The sequence below is a fragment of the Rhinatrema bivittatum genome, chromosome 9 (genome assembly GCF_901001135.1).
Source record: "Rhinatrema bivittatum chromosome 9, aRhiBiv1.1, whole genome shotgun sequence".
Lineage (NCBI taxonomy): Eukaryota > Metazoa > Chordata > Amphibia > Gymnophiona > Rhinatrematidae > Rhinatrema > Rhinatrema bivittatum.
Genome location: NC_042623.1, coordinates 36619999 through 36642028, shown reverse-complemented (window position 1 = coordinate 36642028; position 22030 = coordinate 36619999). Strand labels below are relative to the sequence as shown.

Here is a 22030-nt window from a genome sequence, read left to right as displayed (position 1 = left end):
GAATTATGTAGATAACACCAACTGAATTACAATCAGAAAAATCCCTTAATACATATTTCTTTCCAGTACATGGGTGTTCAAAAAACGATACAGGGCTAGTGTGTGGGCATACGGAACACTGTCCACATGGTTTGTGTATGCCTGTCTCCGCATGCAGGTCAGACTGTGTCAACAAATCTCGTAAGTTCATATCTCTCCGGTATGTAAAGCGTAAAGGACCTTGAAACATGTCCTGGAGTAGCAACTACTGCCAATAATTCCGTATGATGCGGGTTACAGAATAACTTAAAGGGGAGAATGGTAATATGCAATTTGTTGTGATCTCTGGCTGCTGATTTCTAGGTAAGAAAGATAGCCCTGTTCACAAATAAAGCCCGTTTATAGGCCTGCTTAATCACCTTTGAAGGGTACTCCCTCTCCATAAACCGGGATATCATCTCCTTAGCTTTGCACATGAATTCTGGTTTTGACAAACACAGCCGTCACAACTGCAAGAATTGGCCAGTGGGGATATTAGGTTTAAGGGCTCTAGAGTGACAGCTATCAAACCTAAGCAGAGTGTTACGATCTGTTTCCTTCCTAAAAATCATTGTTGAGAAAGTATAGTTATCAATAGATACCAGAATATCTAAGAAGGCTATTTGAGAAGGGTGAATATTGAAACAAAACTGTAAATGTGTATTACATTGATTTAGCCAGTCAAGAAACATGTAGAATTGCAAATCTGTCCCAAGCCAGACTAAAAAAATGTCGTCAATAGACCAGAGCCATAGATGTATCAACTTAAACCAGTCAGAAGGGTAAATATGTGTTTCCTCAAACTTAGCTACATACAAGCATACAAGGTGGACGGTAGTATACTCCTATCACTATAGTCTTCCCCAATACACAAGAGATTTCTACCAATAAAGATGCAATTGTGCATTTAGTCTCATGCAGGATGTTTATTCTGTGGGACTCTATGCCATCCCGGACATAAAGCGTCACACCACCTCCCGGGTGCTCCTCTCTGTCATTGAAATATAATTTGTACCCCGGTATAGCACTGTCCCATTGGTTGTCCTCCTTCCACCATGTCTCTGAGATGCCAATTAAGTCTATGTCATCAATCACTGTATACATTCTAATTCTCCCATCTTACTTCTTAGACTTCTGGCATTAGCATACAAACATTTCAAAATTTGTTTTTTGTTTGTATTTTCATTCTGCTTTTTAATTGATAGGGATGTTAGAATTTTTTTAGCTCAGGTGAGTTTTTAGTTACAGGCACTTGGACTACTTTTCTTATTATTGGAACCTCACTGTGGGGATGCCCTAATTCTAATGCATCGTTAGTATCCTTTGAAGATACCTCTCTCCGAACCATGCGCTGCTGAGTGACTGTCAGCGTTCCCCTTTGTTCTAGTTTAAAAGCTGCTCTATCTCCTTTTTAAAGGTTAGCGCCAGCAGTCTGGTTCCACCCTGGTTAAGGTGGAGCCCATCCCTTTGGAAGAGACTCCCCCTTCCCCAAAAGGTTCCCCAGTTCCTAAGAAAACTGAATCCCTCTTCCTTGCACCATCGTCTCATCCAAGCATTGAGACTCTGGAGCTCTGCCTGCCTCTGGTGACCTGCGTGTGGAACAGGGAGTATTTCAGAGAATGCTACCCTGGAGGTTCTGGATTTAAGCTTTCTACCTAAGAGCCTAAATTTGGCTTCCAGAACCTCCCTCCCACATTTTCCTATGTCGTTGGTGCCCACAAGTACCTGCGCAGCACAGGGATTTGGCTGGGGGGAAATTAGACAAGAAGTCGCCATGGGTAGGATAGTTGGCCCTTTTCAACACCCACTTTCTCAAGATTTTGTCATGTCCCCGTTAGGGATGGTACCCAAGAAGGAGCCAGGAAAATTTAGATTTATTCAAAACATGTCCTACCCGGAGAGTCAGTTGGTTAATGATTGGATAGATCCCCAGAGATGCGCTGTTACGTATGCTTCATATGTTCAGGCATTGGACATAATTTGCAACTTGGATCGGTAGTCATGTTTAGGGAAAACCGGTATCAGCTCGGCTTTTTGTTTGCTCCTGGTACATCCTGTTTCATTTCACCTTCTTGGTTTCCAATTTTTTGGGAAGTACTATTTTGACAGGTGTATTCCCATGGGGTGTGCTATATCCTGTGCATACTTTGAAAATTTCAGCACCTTCTTACATTGGGTGGCTGGGCAAGTATCTGGGTCACGGAATATCATACATTATCTGGACGATTTCCTATTCATTGGCAGAGAAACAAACGAATGCTATCATCTCTTGTCACCTTTTCAACTGATGGCCAAAAATTCCGGTATTCCACTAGCTAAAGACAAGACTCAGGGTCCATCTGATGTTATTACATTCTTGGGCATCGAGATAGAGATTACTGCCAGAGTGGCCAGGTTACCGCAGGAGGAAGTTGCTAGGCTCTTGGAGGCTTTGGAAGCTGTCTGCGTGTCAAGGAAGGCTTCATTGTGTTATGCGCCCAGCCCGCAGCCATCCCACGCAGGGGACCGCTCACCTGCATAGTTCAGCAGGTCCAGGGACGACCTCCCTCGCGGTAGTTGCTAGCCCAGCTAGGCCCCGGCGTCCCGTGGCGGCGGTCACCGGGCCTTCCACTCCATGCCAGGCCTCATGCCGAGGTTCGGCATCTTACTCCATGCTAGCCACACCCATACACGCGTGCGCGTGACCTGCTCTGATACTTGTAGCGCCGAGGGCGGGCCTGGGTTCCATGGCGCACCCTGATTGATCCTGACTTCACTTCCTTGCCTTGGCATCGGGTCAGCTTGTATGCTAGATTGTCTCTGCGCTTGTTCCTGCTTGTTCCTAGTCTCGTTCCAGGATCCTTCTGTTCTAGTTCCGTTCCTGACTTGTTCCTGTATCTTCGTTCCTGAGTCCTGCCTGTTCCTGTGTTCATCTATCTGCCTTCCCAGGTAGAACCCTCGGACTGACTTCTGGTACTGACCTCGGCTTGTTCCTGACCTGCCTGCCTGCTGCCTGTCTATGACCCCAGCTAGATCCTGACTCGCTCATCTGTCTGCCGCCTGCCTCAAGACCCCAGCCTGTTCCAGACCTGCTCGTCTGTCTGCCGCCTGCCTCAGGACCTCAGCCTGTTCCAGACCTGCTCGTCTATCTGCTGCCTGCCTCAAGGACCTCAGCCTGTTCCAGACCTGCTTGCCTGTCTGCCGCCTGCCTCTAGACCTCTGCTTGCCTCTGACTACATCTGACCTCCGGTATCTGACCCTTGCTTCAGTGACCACTCCTCAGACTGACCTATGGACATTGACCTTTCGCCTGCCTGACCTCGCCTCCAGATTCTGGCTCTGTTCCTCATCATCACCAACTCTGTTCTGGTTCTCCCTGCTCCAGCTCGAACTCGACCGCGCTCCTTCTGTGTCTGTGGGCACGCAGGACTTCCATTCTCCCAGGTGACCCTGTGAGGCCCACTTAAGTCCAAGTGGCCCGGGTCCCTACGGGCTCCTCCTGAGGTGACCTTGGGCTTCCAGTGGTGAAGCTCTACCTAGCCTCTGTCTCCTTCAGTGCTCCACCCCTGGGGCTAGTTACCTCCTGTTCCCTTTCAGGAGCCATTCCATCCTTGCCCCAGGACAAGGGTCCACCCCCGAGTGCAACACATTGGGACAATTCCAGTCACTCATTGGATTGTTACATTTTGCCTGCTGAGTCATGCCAATGGGGAAGGTCTTCATCCACTCACTGGCTATGGCCATGGCAGGTCTAAACAAAAAGCACCACTGTATTTATGTTACCAGAAGTATCAGGCAGAATATTGACATATGGAAATCTTTCCTGAGTGATTTCAGTGGGGTCACAATGTGGCAAGACTCACAGCAGTACAATTCTGAGCTTGAGTTCTTTACTGATGCAGCAGGTGAGAGCAGGTTTAGTATTTATTTCAGGGGGGGCCTGGTATTCTGAGGCTTGGCCCATGGCATGACATGAAAATGGGATTACCAGGGATATGACATTTCTGAAATTGTTCCCCATTGTGGTAGTCCTCAAAATCTGGGGGAGGGTCTTTAGCAATGCGAAAGTAATATTCTGGTCTGACAACATGGCAGTGGTAGAGGCCATAAACAGACTATCTGAAAAAGCCTTGAGAACAACTATGCTGTTAAGAGACTTAGTGCTAAGTTGTCTACGCTTTAACATTACTTTTCGCACTGTGCATTTACCAGGTGTAGATAATAGTATAGCTGACTTTCTCTCCTGTTTCAAGTAGGCCTCTTTCAGGTCTCTTGCACCAGAAGCAGAAAGGAGCAAAACTCTGATCCCAAGGGATGCATGGCTGCTTAGCCCCCTGACATTTGGGGCATGATCCAAGACTCTCTAGCAGACAGCACAAAAAAGAACGACATGAAAGCTATTCATGATGTACAATGGTTCTTCACTGGGAGGAGTGCCCCCTTGACCTGGCCAATCTCAGCTCAAGCTTTAGTGCAAAACATTCTCCATTGCAAAAACAAAGGAGCGGCACGATCCACTATGATGCCTGGCTGGCATGTCCTTCTTCGCTAAAGCACTTGGCTGCAAAAACCTTGCCGCCTCTTTTGCTATAAAGTGGATAATGAACGGATGGGGGTGGACCATGGGACAAGTTAAGAACAAAAGCGGCCTAATTACACATGATCATCTGCGAATGATAATGGCAGCCTTGCAAAATGTCTGTTTTAATTACTATGAGACTTGCCTGTTTAGTTTTGCATTTTCATTGTCTTTTTTAGCAGCGATGCATGTTAGCGAATTAGTGGCACGGATTTCAAAGAAAGGCTTGGGTCTCCAAAGTGGTGATGTACAACTGATTGACAATAAATTGGTACTAACCATCTGTAAGTCAAAAACTGATCAGGGGCTAAAAGTCAAAAAGTTGATTGTGTAAGTTGGCTGGGGATGTGACCTGCCCAGTATTCAACATGCAACGCTACCTTACTCTTAAACTGCATGTGCCAGGGCCCTCATTGATACACAAAAATGGGCATGCACTATCTATTTTCCAATTTTCGAGGGTGCTTCAACAGGCACTGGGGGCTGCAGGCACTGTAAACACAGGTTTCAGTTTGCACTCACTCAGAATAGGTGCCCAAACTACAGCAGCAGTGCTCGGCCTACCACGAAAGGCCATTATGACTGTAGGCAGGAGGTGTTCGAACAGGTGATGCCTTATCTAAGGCCTGAAGCATATTTTCATAGCTAGGACTTAATTCACCACATGCTTTGCTTTGTTTGCAGGTTGGATCGGTACAATGTGCTACGTCTGGATCATAGCGCACTCCTATATCCAGTGGACTCACAAGAGGGCTAATTCCAGGCCCCTGGGGAGCCACTTGGGTATGGCTATACATCGTTTACTGCTGTCTTGGCATGGCCATCCGGGGATGAGGTGGGACAAATTAATACCCTTGGTACTACATTTGAACAAGACTATGCCCTGCCATGGGCGATAATTCTACATTTGGGGGGCAAACACTTGGCAGCAATCCACAATGTGGAGCTTATCCAAAGAATGCAGAAGGATTGCATTAAACAAGGAAAAAGATCAATAAATGGAAGTGTAAGTTTGTGCCTATCATCCAGGGTCTTTATGCACTGCACGATTTGATTGAAGAAAGTTGCCCAGGATTGCATAGATTTGATGGGGTGCATTTATCTGACATCGGTTTAGATATATTTAATAGCAACTTGCAGGATAGCTTGGATGCTCTTTGAGTGTGATATGGCCGCAGTGTTTTGTGAATGGGGACCTCCCCCCCCCCGGGGGCAAATATAATATCGTTACCTGTCGGGTTATGGCGGAGTAAGGAAAAAGCTCCCATACGAAGTGAAGGCAATTCAGTCATCACAGAGCAAGGCGAATGCCTACAGCTGCTTGTTAACCTGCTAGCAGCGGAGCACGTGATTGGCAACCAACCCAATCAACTGGCATTTACAGCTGAACAAAAGGGGTTACAAGGGGCAGACAGCAGTCTGAGGCACAGCAATTTAAAAAGCTCTGGACACTCATCGCACAGTTGTTTTTTTGTGAGTTCAGACATTGACATGTTTTGAAGGCATATTGTTGGTGTTAGGTATTGCCAGTTATTAGTTAAGCACGTTAACTATAATTGTTGTTTAAGTTTGCTGGGATGAGGCCATATCATTCCAAATAAAGAAGTGGCTTGTTTAATTACGGTGTGGGCTCTATTTATTTTAAGAAAGGTTATCACATAGGGTAGAATTAAGTAAGTATCTGCGTGGGCGATAAAACGGTTTTCTAGGGTCCCTTCTAGTGGATCTTCTTGCAGAAGAAGGGGCCTTGGTAGTAACTGTGAATAATTGCCACAGCGTCTCATTATGGTCTTTTAGTTGAGCCACTGCGTCTTGTATCTTGTCTCCGAATAGGTTTTCACCGGTACATGGCAAATCAGCAAGTTTGTCTTGGACTTCAGGTCTCAAGTCAGATGCTTTTAGCCAGGCCCAACTCCTGGCGCTGATTCCTGTCGCTGATATGCGAGAAACTGTTTCAAAGGAGTCGTAAGCAGCATGAACCTCATGTTCCCCAGCCTCAAGGCCTTTCTGTATTATGGTGTTGAGACTATCTTGCTGTTGTTGAGGAAGAGAGTCGGCTATTCCCTGAACCTGCTTCCAGAGATTCCTTTGATACTGTGTCAGGTAAAGTCGGTATGCAGCTATTTGTGACACTAGCATAGAACCCTGAAATATCTTGTGACCCAAGATTTCAAGGAATTTTTGAATATTTATCAGGAGGTGTTGAAGAGTGTGGTCATAGTCTTCTGGCCTTCTTTTGTGCAGACTCAACTACCACCGACTGATGGGGTAGTTGCAGTTTTTGGAATCCAGGAATATGTTGGACCAGATAAGTTGCATCTGTTCTCTTATTTACTGGCTGGACAGCACAAGGATGCTCCCAGAGATGATGTTGGAGATCCACTAGCAGTTCATGTACAGGGATAGCCATGACTTCTTTTGGAGCATCAACAAATTGGAGGACTTCCATTGTTTTATGATGTGTGTCCTCCTCTATAATCAGATCAAAGGGGATTGTCTCTGACATCTCCCTAACAAAATTGGCAAAGGAGAGATCTTCTGGGGGAGATTTTCTCCTTTCTTCTGGAGGAGATGATTCTGATAAGATATACTCCGTGGATGTGTCGGTGTCAACATCTTCCCATGTGTCAGAAAAGGTCTCTAGTCAAGATCCTGAAGGAGGGAAGAAGGTTGGTACTGTAGGATGTGTTGGCACCAATGATCCTTTGATGGCCTCGATGGAAGATGCAGTGGCACCGATGTGGGTTTCGGCAGCACTGGAGGCATCGAGGGAAAACTAGGGCCTCTCAGTCCCGAGAGCCCTGATGAACCAGGCATCGGTTCCAGCATCGGTGAAAGGGACTGGAGTCTGTGCCTTCATCGTCTGAGGACCCCGGAATGGGAATCGAGGCTTTCAGAGGCTTTGCGGGTTGCTTTGGCATCGGTGGCCCGGGTTGTGTTGGAAGGGCACTGATGAGTATATCCAATCTGGTCAGCAACGGTGCAAATATCGATGGCTCTGGTGTCGGTGCCGGTATGGGGGTTGGCATTGATGGCTGTAAATCTCGGAGAGCATCGAGCACTGCCTGGCAGATGAAACTGTGCAGTTCCTCCCTGAAAGCTGGTGTAGATATCGCAGCTATAGGGGGTGGCAGGCTAGGCGCTACTGGCACCTCCACAGGGACTTGTGGGGGCTCAGTACCCGGCACCGATATCGGTGGGGATCGCCTTGGTTTTTTGGGTCGAGAGGGTGTTAAAGGCTCCTCTACCCGTGTCCTCTTTGCAAGCGACTCGATAGCCATCGAGGCCGATGAGGTGTTGGTGCCAGCACCGGGAGTAGACTCGCATCGGTGCCGGTGTCGGTGCTTCCCTCGGTGCTTGGTCCGGTCTTTCTCCAGCACCGAGGTAGATGATAGAGATGCCTTAGACGGAGTCAGTGACAGATGGTCACCGCTGCCCTGGTGCTCCCGGAGAGGTTTGATGACTAAGTTCTTCGATGATCCTGCCGGTGACGATTGGGTGGACGTCGATGGAGTCAGCTTGATTTTAAATAGGGTCTCCATCTTGTCGAAGCGAGCCCGCCTACCCTTCAGAGTCATCTGGGCACAACTTGGGCATTGAGAAACTTCATGTGATGAGCCAAGGCACAGCACACAGACATCATGTGGGTCGGTAATCGACATGGTACGGGGGCATTCCTGACATTTTCGGAAACCTGTTGCTATGATGGCAGAGGTTGAGGCCCAAAAACCGTCGATGGCCTACGGAAACCGAAAAAGGTAGGGGCAGGAACTGACCGGAAACAGTGAATTTTACTGACCGAGCGATGAAAAACAATATCACGATGGGAGACCCCTATGGGGAACGTTTTAATGAAGTACTCTTCAAGTATTTTCCGTCATGAAAATTGTGTGAGAAAATCTCACAGAGCTCCTAACTGTGAGGCAAACTGCAGAGCGAAAAAAAAGAGACTGAAGGGAGACCCCTGTGGCTACAGGGATTATGGCATGCTGGGCATGCTCAGTGTGCCATTCAAAAGTTCTAGAAACTTTGACAGAAAAGTTTTCCGTGATAGGGCTTTGTCCAGTGACGTCACCCACATGTGAGGACTACCATCCTGCTTGTCCTGGGAGAAGGAGCTCGACTCCAGCAGTTAAAAAAAAAAAAAAAAAAAAGCTTATAGAGTGCCCGAAGAGAGATGGTACAGACGGATCTGCATCTTAGGGGCAGATTAATATAAAACTATAATGGGTTACTGGGAAGGAGCAGAGGAAGAGAGGAGGATCATGGCTCAGGACAGGTTAATAAAAAATTATAATGGCATGCCAGGAGGAAGGGAAGGTCATGGCTTTTGTGGGTTACTAAAATTAATACTTGGGTGCCAGGAGGAAGTGAGGACTATGAGAGCGCTTTTCGGTGCTGACCCGCAGGGTCACTGAGCTTACCGCGACACCAAGTAGGCCCTCTCGCTTCCCTCTTCGCTGCCCTCCCTTCCCGGCCGAAGGTACCGCCCCTGATGACATCACCAGCGGTGCCAGGAAGATTTTAAAAAAGCAGTGTGGGCAGCAGGCCTCCCTCTTTTCGCCGCTGACGCCAGGACCAGAGCTCTGCACTTTTCGGCGCTGACCCGCCGGGATCACTGAGCTTACCAAGACACCAAGTAGGCCCTCTTGCTTCCCTCTTCCCTGCCCTCCCTTCCCGGCCGAAGGTACCGCCCCCCGATGACATCACCAGCGGCGCCGGAAAGATTTTAAAAAAGCAGCATGGGCAACAGGTGCCGCGCGCCGAAGGAGCTCGACAAAGGGGCCTGCCCCTTTGTGCGCCCCTTCTTGCCACCCCTTTGACACCCCTCACTAAGACTGAAGCTCTTTGAACACTCTGGACTCCAGCAAGCCTCCCTGCAGACCCCCGAGCCCCCTTCTTCTTCACACAGCAAGTTTTAGATTACAAGCCTTGCTCACTCACAATATACATATATTAACCCTGTCCACATTGAAACCCACCCACACCTACCTCTTCTATAATAAAATCACTAACCACCAAACTACCAAAATAGTCACATTGTTTCAGCCCTCAGCTCACTCTACGGCTCCCCACTAGAAACGCCACTCTCCCCCTTATCCATTTAAACACAATGATACACCCTTTACCAATCCCTGCACTCAAATACCCCTTCTTAAACTATAGACAACCCCTCCACACCCATCAATCCCACCATCATAGATCCCTCATCCCTATCATGACCTCACCACTTACACAATTTTTAGGCCTCACTATATTCTCCATAATACTATTTAATGCATAATCCCTGGCAAAAAAGACCACCATCCTCAACGACCTCCTAATCGACTCCAATCCCGAAATCTGCGCCATCACGGAATCCTGGCTGAAACAAACCGATACAGTACTCCTAAACCAACTACCAACTCACATTTATGACATATTCTCCATTCCCAGACTCAAAAAAAGAGGAGGTGGCTTACTGCTAGCTACCAGAAAAGAACGTAGACTAGTTCCCCAAAATGTTTCCACCCCACCTAAACATGAAATTGGCCTCTTCAAATCTTCACAACTACAAATATGTCTAGTTTACTCCCCCCCCCCAGGTCTCATTGAAAATGACCCATCACCACTTACCAAATTTATTGCTGAAAACCTCGACCTTGACATCCCAACCATAATACTTGGTGACTTCAATCTCCATGTTGACTCATCCCCTCAGTCACCCTCCTGTGAAGCCTTTCTCTCTGCACTCGATGCCATAGGATTACATCAAATTATAAACTCACCCACACACAAAGCTGGACACACACTGGACTTAATCTTTACCAATGAAATTATCCACGCACATGAAACACCCATTTGCTCCTCAATACCCTGGTCCGATCATTACCTTATAAAAACTAAAATATTGTTTAAGAAAACACTCATTCCCTCTCCCCCCTACAACATCACCATCCAATTTAGAAAACCCTGCTCAAGAGACGACCTATCTCCCTCACTAAAGCCCTACAAAAAATTGACCTATCTGACACAGACTCTGCCTTCCACACATGGGATAACATCACTAAAGACATAGCCATCAAACTATGCCCCCTCACCTCAAAATCTATAAATCCCTCCCAATCTAACAAAAAACCCTGGTTCTCACTGAATTAAGAATCCTCAGATGCGACCTCAGAAATAAAGAATAGAATTGGCGCAAAGACCCCTCCCCCTCTGCACTTGCCACTTACAAATCCACCCTACTTGCCTACAGAACATCCACTCAGAAAGCCAAACGTGACTTTTATGCACGTAAAATTCTCGACCTCCACTTTAATCCTAAAGCCCTTTTCTCTTATGTATCTGACCTCACAAAAACCCCCAACCATCCCTCTGCCCTCATGGACTCCAAAAACTGAAGTAACGACCTCGCCTACTTTTTTAACAACAAAATCTACAAACTTATCTCCAGCTTTCCTCCATTCTCCCCCCATCCCAACTCCCCCCCTAACCATCCCAGTGCCCTGTTGGATCATTTTGAGACCACATTTAAACTAGAAATAGAATCCCTCTTTAAAAAACTCAAACCCGCCACCCACCCAGCTGACGCCACCCCCTCCAAACTTTTATTAACTATCCCGGACGTAATAGCCAAACCCCTTGCCGACATCATTAACTGTTCCCTCACTACTGGCAAAGTCCCCACCACAAGCAATCGTTAAACCCATTCTTAAAAAAGCAAACCTCGACCCTGCTGAACTTGCCAATTATCGGCCAATATCCAACCTGCCTTTTCTAGCTAAAATCATGGAAAAGGTTGTCAACATTCGTCTCTCTGAGCACCTAGAGAAACATAAAATACTTTTTCCATCCCAATTTGGATTCCGAAAACATTTCAACACTGAAACACTCCTAATCACCCTCTCAGACACCCTTCTCAAGGGCATGGACAAAGGACAATCTGACATCCTAGCCATGCTCGACATCTCAGCTGCATTTGACACTATTAACCATGAAATTATGCTACACCAACTAAAAAACATCGGCATCTCTGGAACTGCCCTGAGCTGGTTCAATTCCTACCTTGACAATAAACAATTCAAGGTTAAACTTGAAACAGTATATCAGACCCCCTCATCTCATCCAGAGGAGTCCCCCAAGGTTCATCTCTATCCTCCACCTTGTTCAACATTTATATGTTACCCATCTGCCAGCTCCTAACTGACCTAGGCCTCACTCATCTCATTTATGTGGACGATGTCCAAATCCTTTTCCCTATAACGGACTCCCTCCCTAACGCATTAAAAATGTGGGACAACTGCCTCACGTCAATTAATACCCTCCTTAATACTCTTAATCTTGCCCTCAACACTGAAAAAACCGAGCTCCTCCTCATATCACACAATTTAACCATCAACTCCCTCGCAAACACAACGTCTAACTCCAATTCATCCCATTTCTCCCAAAATTCACAGATAGATAACCAATTTAACTTTAAAAAATTCATAAACACCACCACCAAAGAATGCTTCTACAAACTTCAAGTACTTAAGAAACTCAGACCCCTCCTCTACTTCATTGACTTCCGTACTTTTTTCCAGGCCCTCATCTTTTCTAAAACCGACTATTGTAACGCTCTCCTGCTTGGCCTCCCCAACTCTTCCATCAAACCACTCCAAATGGTACAGAATGCTGCAGCCAGAATCCTTACCAACACACGAAAAATGGACCACATCACTCCCATCCTAAAAGACCTCCACTGGCTCCCCATCTCATTCAGAATACTCTACAAGAGTCTCACCATCATTCACAAAACCCTTTACAACCAGGACCTTAACTGGATGAATGACTCTCTCTTCTTCCACTCCTCCTACAGACCTACCAGATCTGCCTACAAAAGTACCATACACACACCTGCTCCTAAACTCACACCTCGGCTCCACAAAAGATCGAGCACTATCTATTGCAGGACCCACGATTTGGAACTCAGTGTCTCCTACTTTACGTTTGGAACCTAGCCCACAAATGTTCACAAAACGATTGAAGACCTGGCATGGGGCACATTTAAAACTAATTGGAGAAAGTTCTTTTTTACTCAACGCACAATTAAACTCTGGAATTTGTTGCCAGAGGATGTGGTTATTGCAGTTAATATAGCTTTGTTTAAAAAAGGATTGGATAAGTTCTTGGAGGAGAAGTCCATTACCTGCTATTAAGTTCACTTAGAGAATAGCCACTGCCATTAGCAATGGTTACATGGAATAGACTTAGTTTTTGGGTACTTGCCAGGTTCTTGGGGCCTGGATTGGCCACTGTTGGAAACAGGATGCTGGGCTTGATGGACCCTTGGTCTGACCCAGTATGGCATTTTCTTATGTTCTTATGTTCCAACAGGCATTTAACTAATCTCCTTTCTTCTCCACTCCAAATATCGCCCCCCCCCCCTCCTCATCTCAATTAGCTTTTCTCCATATATATTGATGCCCGCATTACTATGTTACACGCCTCTGCAATACACTACTTAAGACATTGATGATTGACCTGTATATAGTTCTCTAATGTTACACTCCTCTGTTTAATGTCACTGTATTAGTTTTATGATAACTTTCTAATGCTTTTATTCCTTTATATTATGCATTTCACATTTGCATCTCCCAGTTTGCTTCTCCGTTTTTTGTAACTGATTTCTCCATGTTGTTCCCCCTTGTTCGATGTAAACCCGCATGATCTCCCTGACGAATGTCGGTAAAAAAAAAATAAAAGCCTTAAATAAATAAATATTATGGAGTGGAGGAAGGGAGAGGAGGTAAGGAGGGTCACATCTTCAGTGTCCACAGGTTACTGGAATGCTGGAAGGGAGCAAGACAGGGAACTTGCAGCTTGGGATGTGTTTTTTGATTGCTTTCCGGATCAGGGAAGGGTTCTTTAGCTTTGGCCAGCCAGATTGGATTTTCAGAAGGTATTTGACAAAGTCCCCCATGAGACTATTGCAGTGCCTAGATTTGGCAAGCCTAATTAGGTGGCTAGTCGTGGAAATCAGTGCTAGCCGTTTAATGTTTTCCATCCATCCTAATCCTGCCCCCTGCTTCACCCAGAATTAGAATGGTTAAATGCAGCCATATAGTGACATTTAGATGACTATATTTAGCCAGAGAGCTCAAACAATTTTCAATGGTTTTAATCTAGCCTGCTAAATTCTTATTTAGGCCTGGATTTTCTATTGTTGCACAGCTTTGTGAATCCCGCGGTAACGGGGGGCGAAGAGGGGGCGAAAGCTGGCAGTGATCGCACCACCGCAGTGTTATCGCTGCCGGCTTTCACATCCAATAGCTCCACCGTGAAAGGTGGTGCTATTGGGTGCGCTACTGGCAGCGATAATGGGTCTTACCTTATCGCTGCCAGCGAAGTTACTGCTGCGTCCGCCCTGACGACGCCCCGACTCCTCCTCTTCCGGTCCAGACTCCGCCCCTATCACGCTATCGCGTCCGATACTGATAGAAAATGACCCCCTAAGTTGGCTATAGCCCTTTGAATATTAAACTCAGAGTGCCTTACAATGAAAAATAGTACAGTTCTTTTTACTCCACACTTAGAAGTAGCTTACTGTGCTTATAAAATGGATTTTAATTAAAATGAATGAAATGCATGTTTTTATTATTAAAAATTAACTTCATTAATTATCCTATTCCATAAATATATATTCTTTTTATTTTAGGGAATTATTTGTAATTTAATTTGTAATTAATTTGCTTCTGGTTAAAGTTCTACATTCTGTATTTTATACACTAAAGTCTCTTCACAAGCGAGACAAGCAGTTGAGATGTCAGGGACTCGTAGCTTAACAGAACTGGGAGGGCAATTTTCAAAAGATATGTTACTGTCACTGGTGAGCAGTGGACCCTTGGGTCGGTCTGGCAGAGTGAGGCGAGATGGAAGCACCCTGCAGGGAGAAAAAGACCTGTGGGCGGTATCAGGACACACGAAGATCTGACGTCTTCACCCTAGAAGCCTGCGGACCCCCCGAGAGGATGGAACCCAATCATGAAATACTTTTGTCAAAGTTTCTAGAACTTTGACTGGCACCTACTGGGCATGCCCAGTGTGGCACTAACCCTGCATCCAGCAGGGGTCCCCCTTCAGTCTCGTGTATAGCAAGAAGTACGTGCGAAAAATAAAATAACAAATCGCAAGCTAACCCAACTCCGCGGGATGGCGGGTGGGTTTCGTGAGAACTAACATCCTGCTGTCCTGTGAGAACACCTGTTACAGGTAAGCAACTCTGCTTTCTCACAGGACAAGCAGGATGGCAGTCCTCACATATGGGTGAGTAGCGAGCTGAGGATGCCCGAGCAATGCACCAAATGCACCCAAAGACATGCAAAAGGCACAACCACAGGGGTGGATTTGGGTAGGAGGGCATCCTGAAAACCCTGAACAGGTTGCTGATAGGATGTTGGGTAGTTAAGCTGAGAATAAGTTGCGTAGAACAGACTGGCCAAAAATGGAATCTTGCCTGCCAGCCTTATCTAAGCAATAATGGGCTGCAAAGGTATGGAGAAAGCTCCAGGTCGCAGCCTTACAAATATCAATAAGTGGCACTGAACGAAGGTATGCCACTGAGGTTGCCACAGCCCTAACAGAGTGTGCTTTCACACGGTCTTGTGGCGGAATGCCTGCTTGCTGGTAGCAAAACGAGATACAGTCCGCCAACCAGGAGGAAAGGGTCTGTTTTCCCACTGGATTTCCCAATTTGATATTATCGAAAGAAACAAATAATTGAGTGGACTTCCTGTGGGCTGACATGCGCTTTAGATAAAAGGATAGGGCACGTTTGCAGTCCAGGGAATGTAGAGCCTATTCTCCTGGGTTTGAATGGGGCCTTGGAAAGAAAGTAGGTAAGATGATGGATTGATTAAGATGAAATTCTGACACTACCTTTGGTAAAAACTTAGGGTTGTACGGAGGACCACTCTGTCATGCAGAATTTTGGTGTAAGGCGGGTAGGTTACTAATGCCTGTAACTCACTAACTCTGCGAGCGGTTGTGATAGCGAGAAGAAAAATCACTTTCCAAGTGAGATAACGGAGATCGCAGGAGTGGAGAGGCTCAAACGGAGGTTTCATGAGCCATCCTAAGACCACGTTAAGGTCCCAAGCAGGGGCCAGAGGGCGCATGGAGGTTTCAGGTGGAGCAAACCTCTCATGAAGCGTGTGACTAAGAGTTGTATCGAAATAGAGACATCTCCCACGCCGTTGTGGAAAGCAGCTACCGCACTGACATGCACACTTATAGAGGAAGTTTTCAGGCCTACTCGGACAGGTGCCAGAGATAGTCCAGAAACTTCACAGTAGAACAAGTGAAGGGGTCTATGGACATGGACATGCACCAGACCATAAACCTTTTCCACTTAGAACGATAAGACTGTCTTGAGGAAGGCTTTCGTGAAGCTACCAGGACTCGGGATACCGACTCTGAAAGGTTAAGGGGTTGAAGTATTAACCTTTCAACATCCAGGCCATCAGCGACAGGGCCTGGAGGTTGAAGTGGCATAGGCACCCGTTGTTCTGAGTTATCAGAAGCGGATCCTTCCCTAAAGGGATGTGCCGGCAAACTGATAAGTCCCGGAGGATTGGGAACCAGACTTGGCGTGGCCATTGAGGGGATATCAGAATCATTAAACCCTTGTCCCTTCATAACTTCACAAGAGTCTTCGATATGAGTGGACATGGAGGGTACGCGTAGAGGAGACCGCTGGACCACGAGAGGGCAAAGGCGTCCCTCAGCTGTGAGTAGTGACTGCGAGTGAGTGAGCAGAAGTTCTCTACTTTGCGGTTGTGAATGGACGCAAAGAGATCTATTTGTGAATAACCCCAACATTGGAAGATTGTGTCCGCTACCATGGGGTTGAGAGACCATTCATGCGGATGAAAGGTCCGGCTCAACCTGTCCGCCAGAACATTGTCCACGCCTGCCAAGTAGGTTGCTCTGAGGTACATGGAATGGGAAAGAGCCCACGCCCATATCTGTGCAGCTTCTTGATACAGAAGGTAGGAGCCAGTTCCCCCTTGCTTGTTGATGTACCACATCGCTACCTGGATGTCGATTTGAATCAGGATGGTCTTGTTTGAGAGGCAATCCTGAAAGACTCTGAGGGCATATCTGATCGCTCGAAGTTCCAGGAAATTTATCTGATGTTGGCTTCCTCTGGAGAACAGCAACTCTGAGTTTGTAGGTTGTCGACATGAGCACCCCAACCTAGATTGGAGGTGTCTGTTGTTAGGATAATTTGAGTTTCTGGAACCTGAAAGGGAAGGCCTTGAAGGAGGTTGGAGAGCTGCATCCACCAGGCCAGCGACAGGCGGAGCTGCTTGGTAACATGGACAATGCTGGACATTGGATGCTAAGCCTGAGTCCACTGGGACTTCAGAGTCCACTGCATGACTCTCATGGAGAGGCGTGTCATTGGAGAGACATGTATAGAGGATGCCATGTGACCCAGTAAAATGAGGAAATGACAAGCTGTCGAGTAATGTCGATTCTGGAGGCTTTGTGTGAAGGATATGAGAGTACGAGCTCGATCCTGAGGGAGGTATGCTTTTGCCTGCATGGTGTTCAGGTCGGCTCCTATGAAGGATAGGGTTTGAGATGGAACTAGGCTGGACTTGGAGTAGTTGATCAGAAACCCAAGAGACAGCAACGTATGGATAGTTAGACGTAAGGAGGCTAGTGCATTCCTTTGAGTTGGAGCCCTTATCAGCCAATTGTCAAGATAAGGGTAGACATGGACGCCTTGAAATCTCAGGTAGGCCGTGACCACTACGAGGCACTTGGTAAAGACTCAAGGTGCGGGTGGTAGGCCAAACGGCAGTACCAGGTACTGAAAGTGACGGGGGCTGACCAGGAATCGAAGGAATTTGCGGTGAGACGAAGTGAACGAGATGTGTGTATACGCATCCTGAAGATCTAGAGATCAAAGCCAATCTCCTCTTTGTAGAAGAGGAAGTAGAGAGCCCAAGGTTACCATCCTGAATTTTTCCTTCTGCAGATATTTGTTTAAGTCACGCGGGTCCAGTATTGGACGAATGCCCCTTGACTTTTTTGGGATGAGGAAATACCTGGAATAGAACCCCTGCCCCTGCTGGGAGAGGGGCACTGGTTCTACTGCCCAGGATTTCAGGAGGGTTGAAACCTCCTCCTCCAGAAGAGAGGAGTGGTCAGATGATCCCCACGTCGGCCGAGGTGGGGAGTCTGCTGGTACAGACAGGAAGTTAAGGTGGTAACCTTGGGTCAGTACAGCAAGTACCCACTGATCTGAAGTGATCGTGTGCCATATGTTGGTGAAGTGGCACAACCGACCGCTGACGGGTACGGACGGTAGAGGAGGTTGGCTTATGCGCTCCAGCGAGGAGTCAAAATCCAGCAGCTGGGCCCGGTGGATGGGCTGGCTGAGTCTTCTGAGGCTGGGATTGTCTGGCCTGACCTTTCTGGTAAGGTCTAGAGGGGCGACCTCGAGTAGCAGGAGGATAATATCTCCGTGGCTTGAAGGACTGCCGCCTAGAGTCTCTTCGGAATGTCCTTTTAGAGGTGGACAGGAAATCAGAAGGCACGGACGAAAGCTGGCGTAACGTCTCATGGTGGTCTTTGAGCTGTGCTACAGTCTCCTGGATTTTGTTCCCGAAGAGATTGTCTCCAGCGCAGGGCAGGTCAGCCAATCGATCCTGTACCTTTGGCCTTAAGTCAGAGGACTTCAGCCAGGCTCACCTTCGTGCACTAATTCCCGCTGCAGACACCCTAGAGGCAGTGTCAAAAATATCATAGACCTCGTGCTTGCCAGCATCTAGACCCTTCTGAGCCAGGGCATTCAGTTGATCCTGAAGCTGGTCGCGTAAAGATTCAGAGAAATCCTGGATCTTCTTGAATAGGTCTCTGTTATACTGGGTCATGTATAACTGGTAGGAAGCAATACGAGAAATAAGCATTGATCCATGGAAAACATGACGGCCAAATGCATCGAAGGACCTCTGTTCTTTCCCTGGAGGAATAGAAGAATGAGGTTTAGAACGTCGTACTTTTTTCTGGGCTGACTCCACAACCACAGAGTGATGATCCAGCTGTGGTTTTTGGAAACCAGGGGCTGTCTGTACCAGGTAGGTGGCATCTGTTTTCCGATTTAACAGTGGTACAGAGCCTGGATACTCCCAATTCCTCTTCAGCAAGTCCAGGAGAACTTCATGAACAGGTATGGACATGATCTCCTTGGGTGCATCTATGAATTGGAGCACTTCCAGCATTTTATGTCTGGAGTCCTCTTCTGTCTGAAGTTGGAATGGTATGGCTTCAGACATTTCCTTTATAAAATTAATAAAGGACAGGTCCTCTGGAGGAGAATGTCTTCTCTCCTCAGGGGGAGATGGCTCTGAAGGTAGATCATCAGTATCCTGGGAAGAATCATCAGTCCAAGGATCGTAAGGTTGATTACCGGCTCCCATAGGATCTCCAAAGGGGAGTAATGGTGCTATTCCTGAAGGATCAGGCCTAGGCACCGACGATATCAGAGGTGGCACTGACAGCATCGATGGTGGCACGGATGGCATCGATGGTGGCACTGATTGAGGACGATGCAGTATCGATGGCAGAATAGGCACCGATGGAACCGGTGACATGGACAGGCGAATCGGTGGCAAGATCCCAGACAGTCCAGGGATAGGTTCTGGTATCGGTGTTTCCTCGTCTTCCGATGACAAAGGTATCGGCGTGGAAGGCGGTGGACATACCGGTATCCTCAGTTCCACCGGTGGAAGGGCACCGATCAGCGCATCCAGTCTGCCAAGTAGAGGTGCGAGCGCCATGGGTATCGGGTTGGTGACTGGGGCTGGCATCGGTGTCGGCGCCGATGGAGGTAGGAAGCCCTGCAGTGCCTTACTGATGACCTCTTGGGTCATTTGATCCAATTCCTTGTGGAAGCCTAGGGCATGCAACTCCAGCTCTGGAGTAGGAGGCATTACTGGTGTAGCCGGATGGTCCGCCGGTGAAAGTGGAGTCGCGGCTCCCGGCACCAATGAAGGTGGGGAATACCTCAGTGACCCAGTTGCAGAGGAGGATGGAGCCTTCTCTGGATGGGATTTCTTTGTCTGTGGCTCTGTCGACGCTGATGCCGAGGGCTTGCCTGGATCAGTGGACTGAGCCTTCCGATGATGGTGTCGACGCTTTTCACTATGTTCTCCTCGGTCCTTCTCTGGAGCTGATGAGGAAAAAGTCAACACCTTCGGAGTAGTTGGTGCCGGTCAGGCAGCACCAGTGTCCCGCTGCTGGCGAGAGGTCAATGGTACCGGCTCAGATGATGTTGAAGCGGTCGATGGAGTCGGAGGCTTTGCCTGAAAAAGAAACTCCATCTTCTCTGAGCGGGCCTTACGGCACTTCAGTGTCATGTGGGCACATTTGGTGCAAGTTAGGCTGCATTGGTCAGACCCCAAACATAATACACAAACCCTATGTGGGTCTGTGATAGGCATTGTCCGAGGACAGTCGGGGCACTGACGAAAACCCGATGCCATGGCTTCGACAAATATTTAGCCATGGTGAGGTCGATGCCCAGTAGGCCCCGAAGGGAAAACTTAACGGGAATCGATCGCAAATGAGGGTAAAGCCTTACCTTTCGACCACGGAGTACGGAATCGATAGGGGGACCCCTATGGGATAGAATTTTTTGAAAATTTTGAAAGAAGTTCCTTGAGGAAAATTCCTGTCAGGAATCTCTAGAGAGCTCCTTAACCCACGTGGCTACTGCTGCGCGGAAAAAAAGAGACTGAAGGGGGACCCCTGCTGGATGCAGGGTTAGTGTCATGCTGTGCATGCCCAGTAGGTGCCAGTCAAAGCTCTAGAAACTTTGACAAAAGTGTTCTGTGATTGGACTCCATCCTGATGATGTCACCCATATGTGAGGACTACCATCCTGCTTATCCTGTGAGAACTCGTTTGATCAATTAGTATCTCATTTCACTTATTTACTTTACATTCAACATTCATATGCTATCTATTCTTAAAAATAAGTTTCAAGACAGTGTTCAGAATGGAATGATTACTGAAAAATACACAACATATGTTATCATCACTGCTCCTAATCCCAACCTAGTGTTGTCATCATTGTTATGAATATAAGCCCCATGTCATCATCACCATTACTAATTCTGTTCCTGTACCATCACCACTATAATTAATCCGAGGCTCCTGAAATTGCACTATTAATCCAAGTTCTAATCCCCTCATATCACCATCCTCACTACTAATCCAAACTCTGTGTTATATTTTAATTATCATAAATTGACTTGAAGTAACAAAATCTTATACCTGTAAGATGTAAAGTTGTCATAGGAGCCCACTGTGTAGTGTCGGAAGAGGCGTTTCGTTCTATCTTCTCTTGTCTCTGAAAGGGAAAAATATAGAGTTTAATTAAAACAACTCTTAGCAGGTATAACAGTCCTTTGTTAAATGCATGGTTGCTGCTAACTAATTAACTAGTAAAAGTCTTGGGATGTTTACGATGTGCCTAATGGTATTTTCCATACACCACAAGACAATTTGCATCATGCCATGTGCCCCAACACTTGCTTCAGAAATAAACATTAGAAAACAACAGAGGAAACAAATAATAGTGTTATGGGGAAGATCTAAGATTCTTTGCCAACTGAGGGGCCCATGAAAAAATGTGCAACCAAACTGGGCACCCATTTTTTCAATGCATGTACATCCACCTCTCCTGGGCACCTGATGCAATAATCAAATGAGCTGCCAAGCTAAAAGGATGTGCCAGGGATAAATTGTGCGTCCCTAGCACATCCTTTGCATCGGGTGCCCAGGAGACGTGTGCTGTGTGCGGGTTATGAAAACAGACACTCTTTAGAAGTGTCCATTTTAACCCACTGCAGCTAATTTACTGGCATAATATACATGCACAATATACACGGCCTAGAGTGCTTATATTGTGGGTGTATCTTGGGCACCTCGAAAATTTTTGTTTCCATCTATCTTAACTGATGTTCCACTTCTCACACTATTATGTGTGCTTCTTTTATCTGCAACAAAAGATACCTTAACTTGTGAAGAATTCCTCATTCCCTGACAAAGGCCATTTTTTCACCAAGTTTGGCTTCCTCAGGGGGGCAAATCTCAAGTGTTTCGAGAACTCGCATATCCAAAAGTTAAATGGAATGCTAACGTGCTTTAACCACAATTCTATTTTTTTTTTGTAAATAATATTTTATTACATTTCCATCAGCACACCAAATACCAATCCATAAGAAACTCAGTAAATAACAACAGCCGACAGCATTGATATTAGTGTCCACAATACCACCCCAATCCAGAAACATTTTATTCCTTTCCCCGTTCTTCTCCCACCCTCCACCCTCCCAGTGAGAACCCAATCCCCTCCACTTCTAAGCCCAAACCCACCCTCTCCACCCATATGCCAACTAACACACACATGGAGAA

The 22030-nt window shown here is 46.9% G+C and overlaps 1 protein-coding gene across 4 annotated transcripts in view; it reads right to left on the bottom strand.

Annotated features, from left to right (window-relative positions):
• SHANK3 (SH3 and multiple ankyrin repeat domains 3) overlaps window positions 1–22030 on the bottom strand; it is a 1690229-nt gene that overhangs the window by 348244 nt on the left and 1319955 nt on the right. For all 4 annotated transcript variants that reach the window (XM_029615063.1, XM_029615061.1, XM_029615060.1 and 1 more), the window contains one exon: window positions 20888–20963. In XM_029615063.1, coding sequence (XP_029470923.1) covers window positions 20888–20963 — 76 coding nt within the window. The remainder of the gene's footprint in view (window positions 1–20887; window positions 20964–22030) is intronic.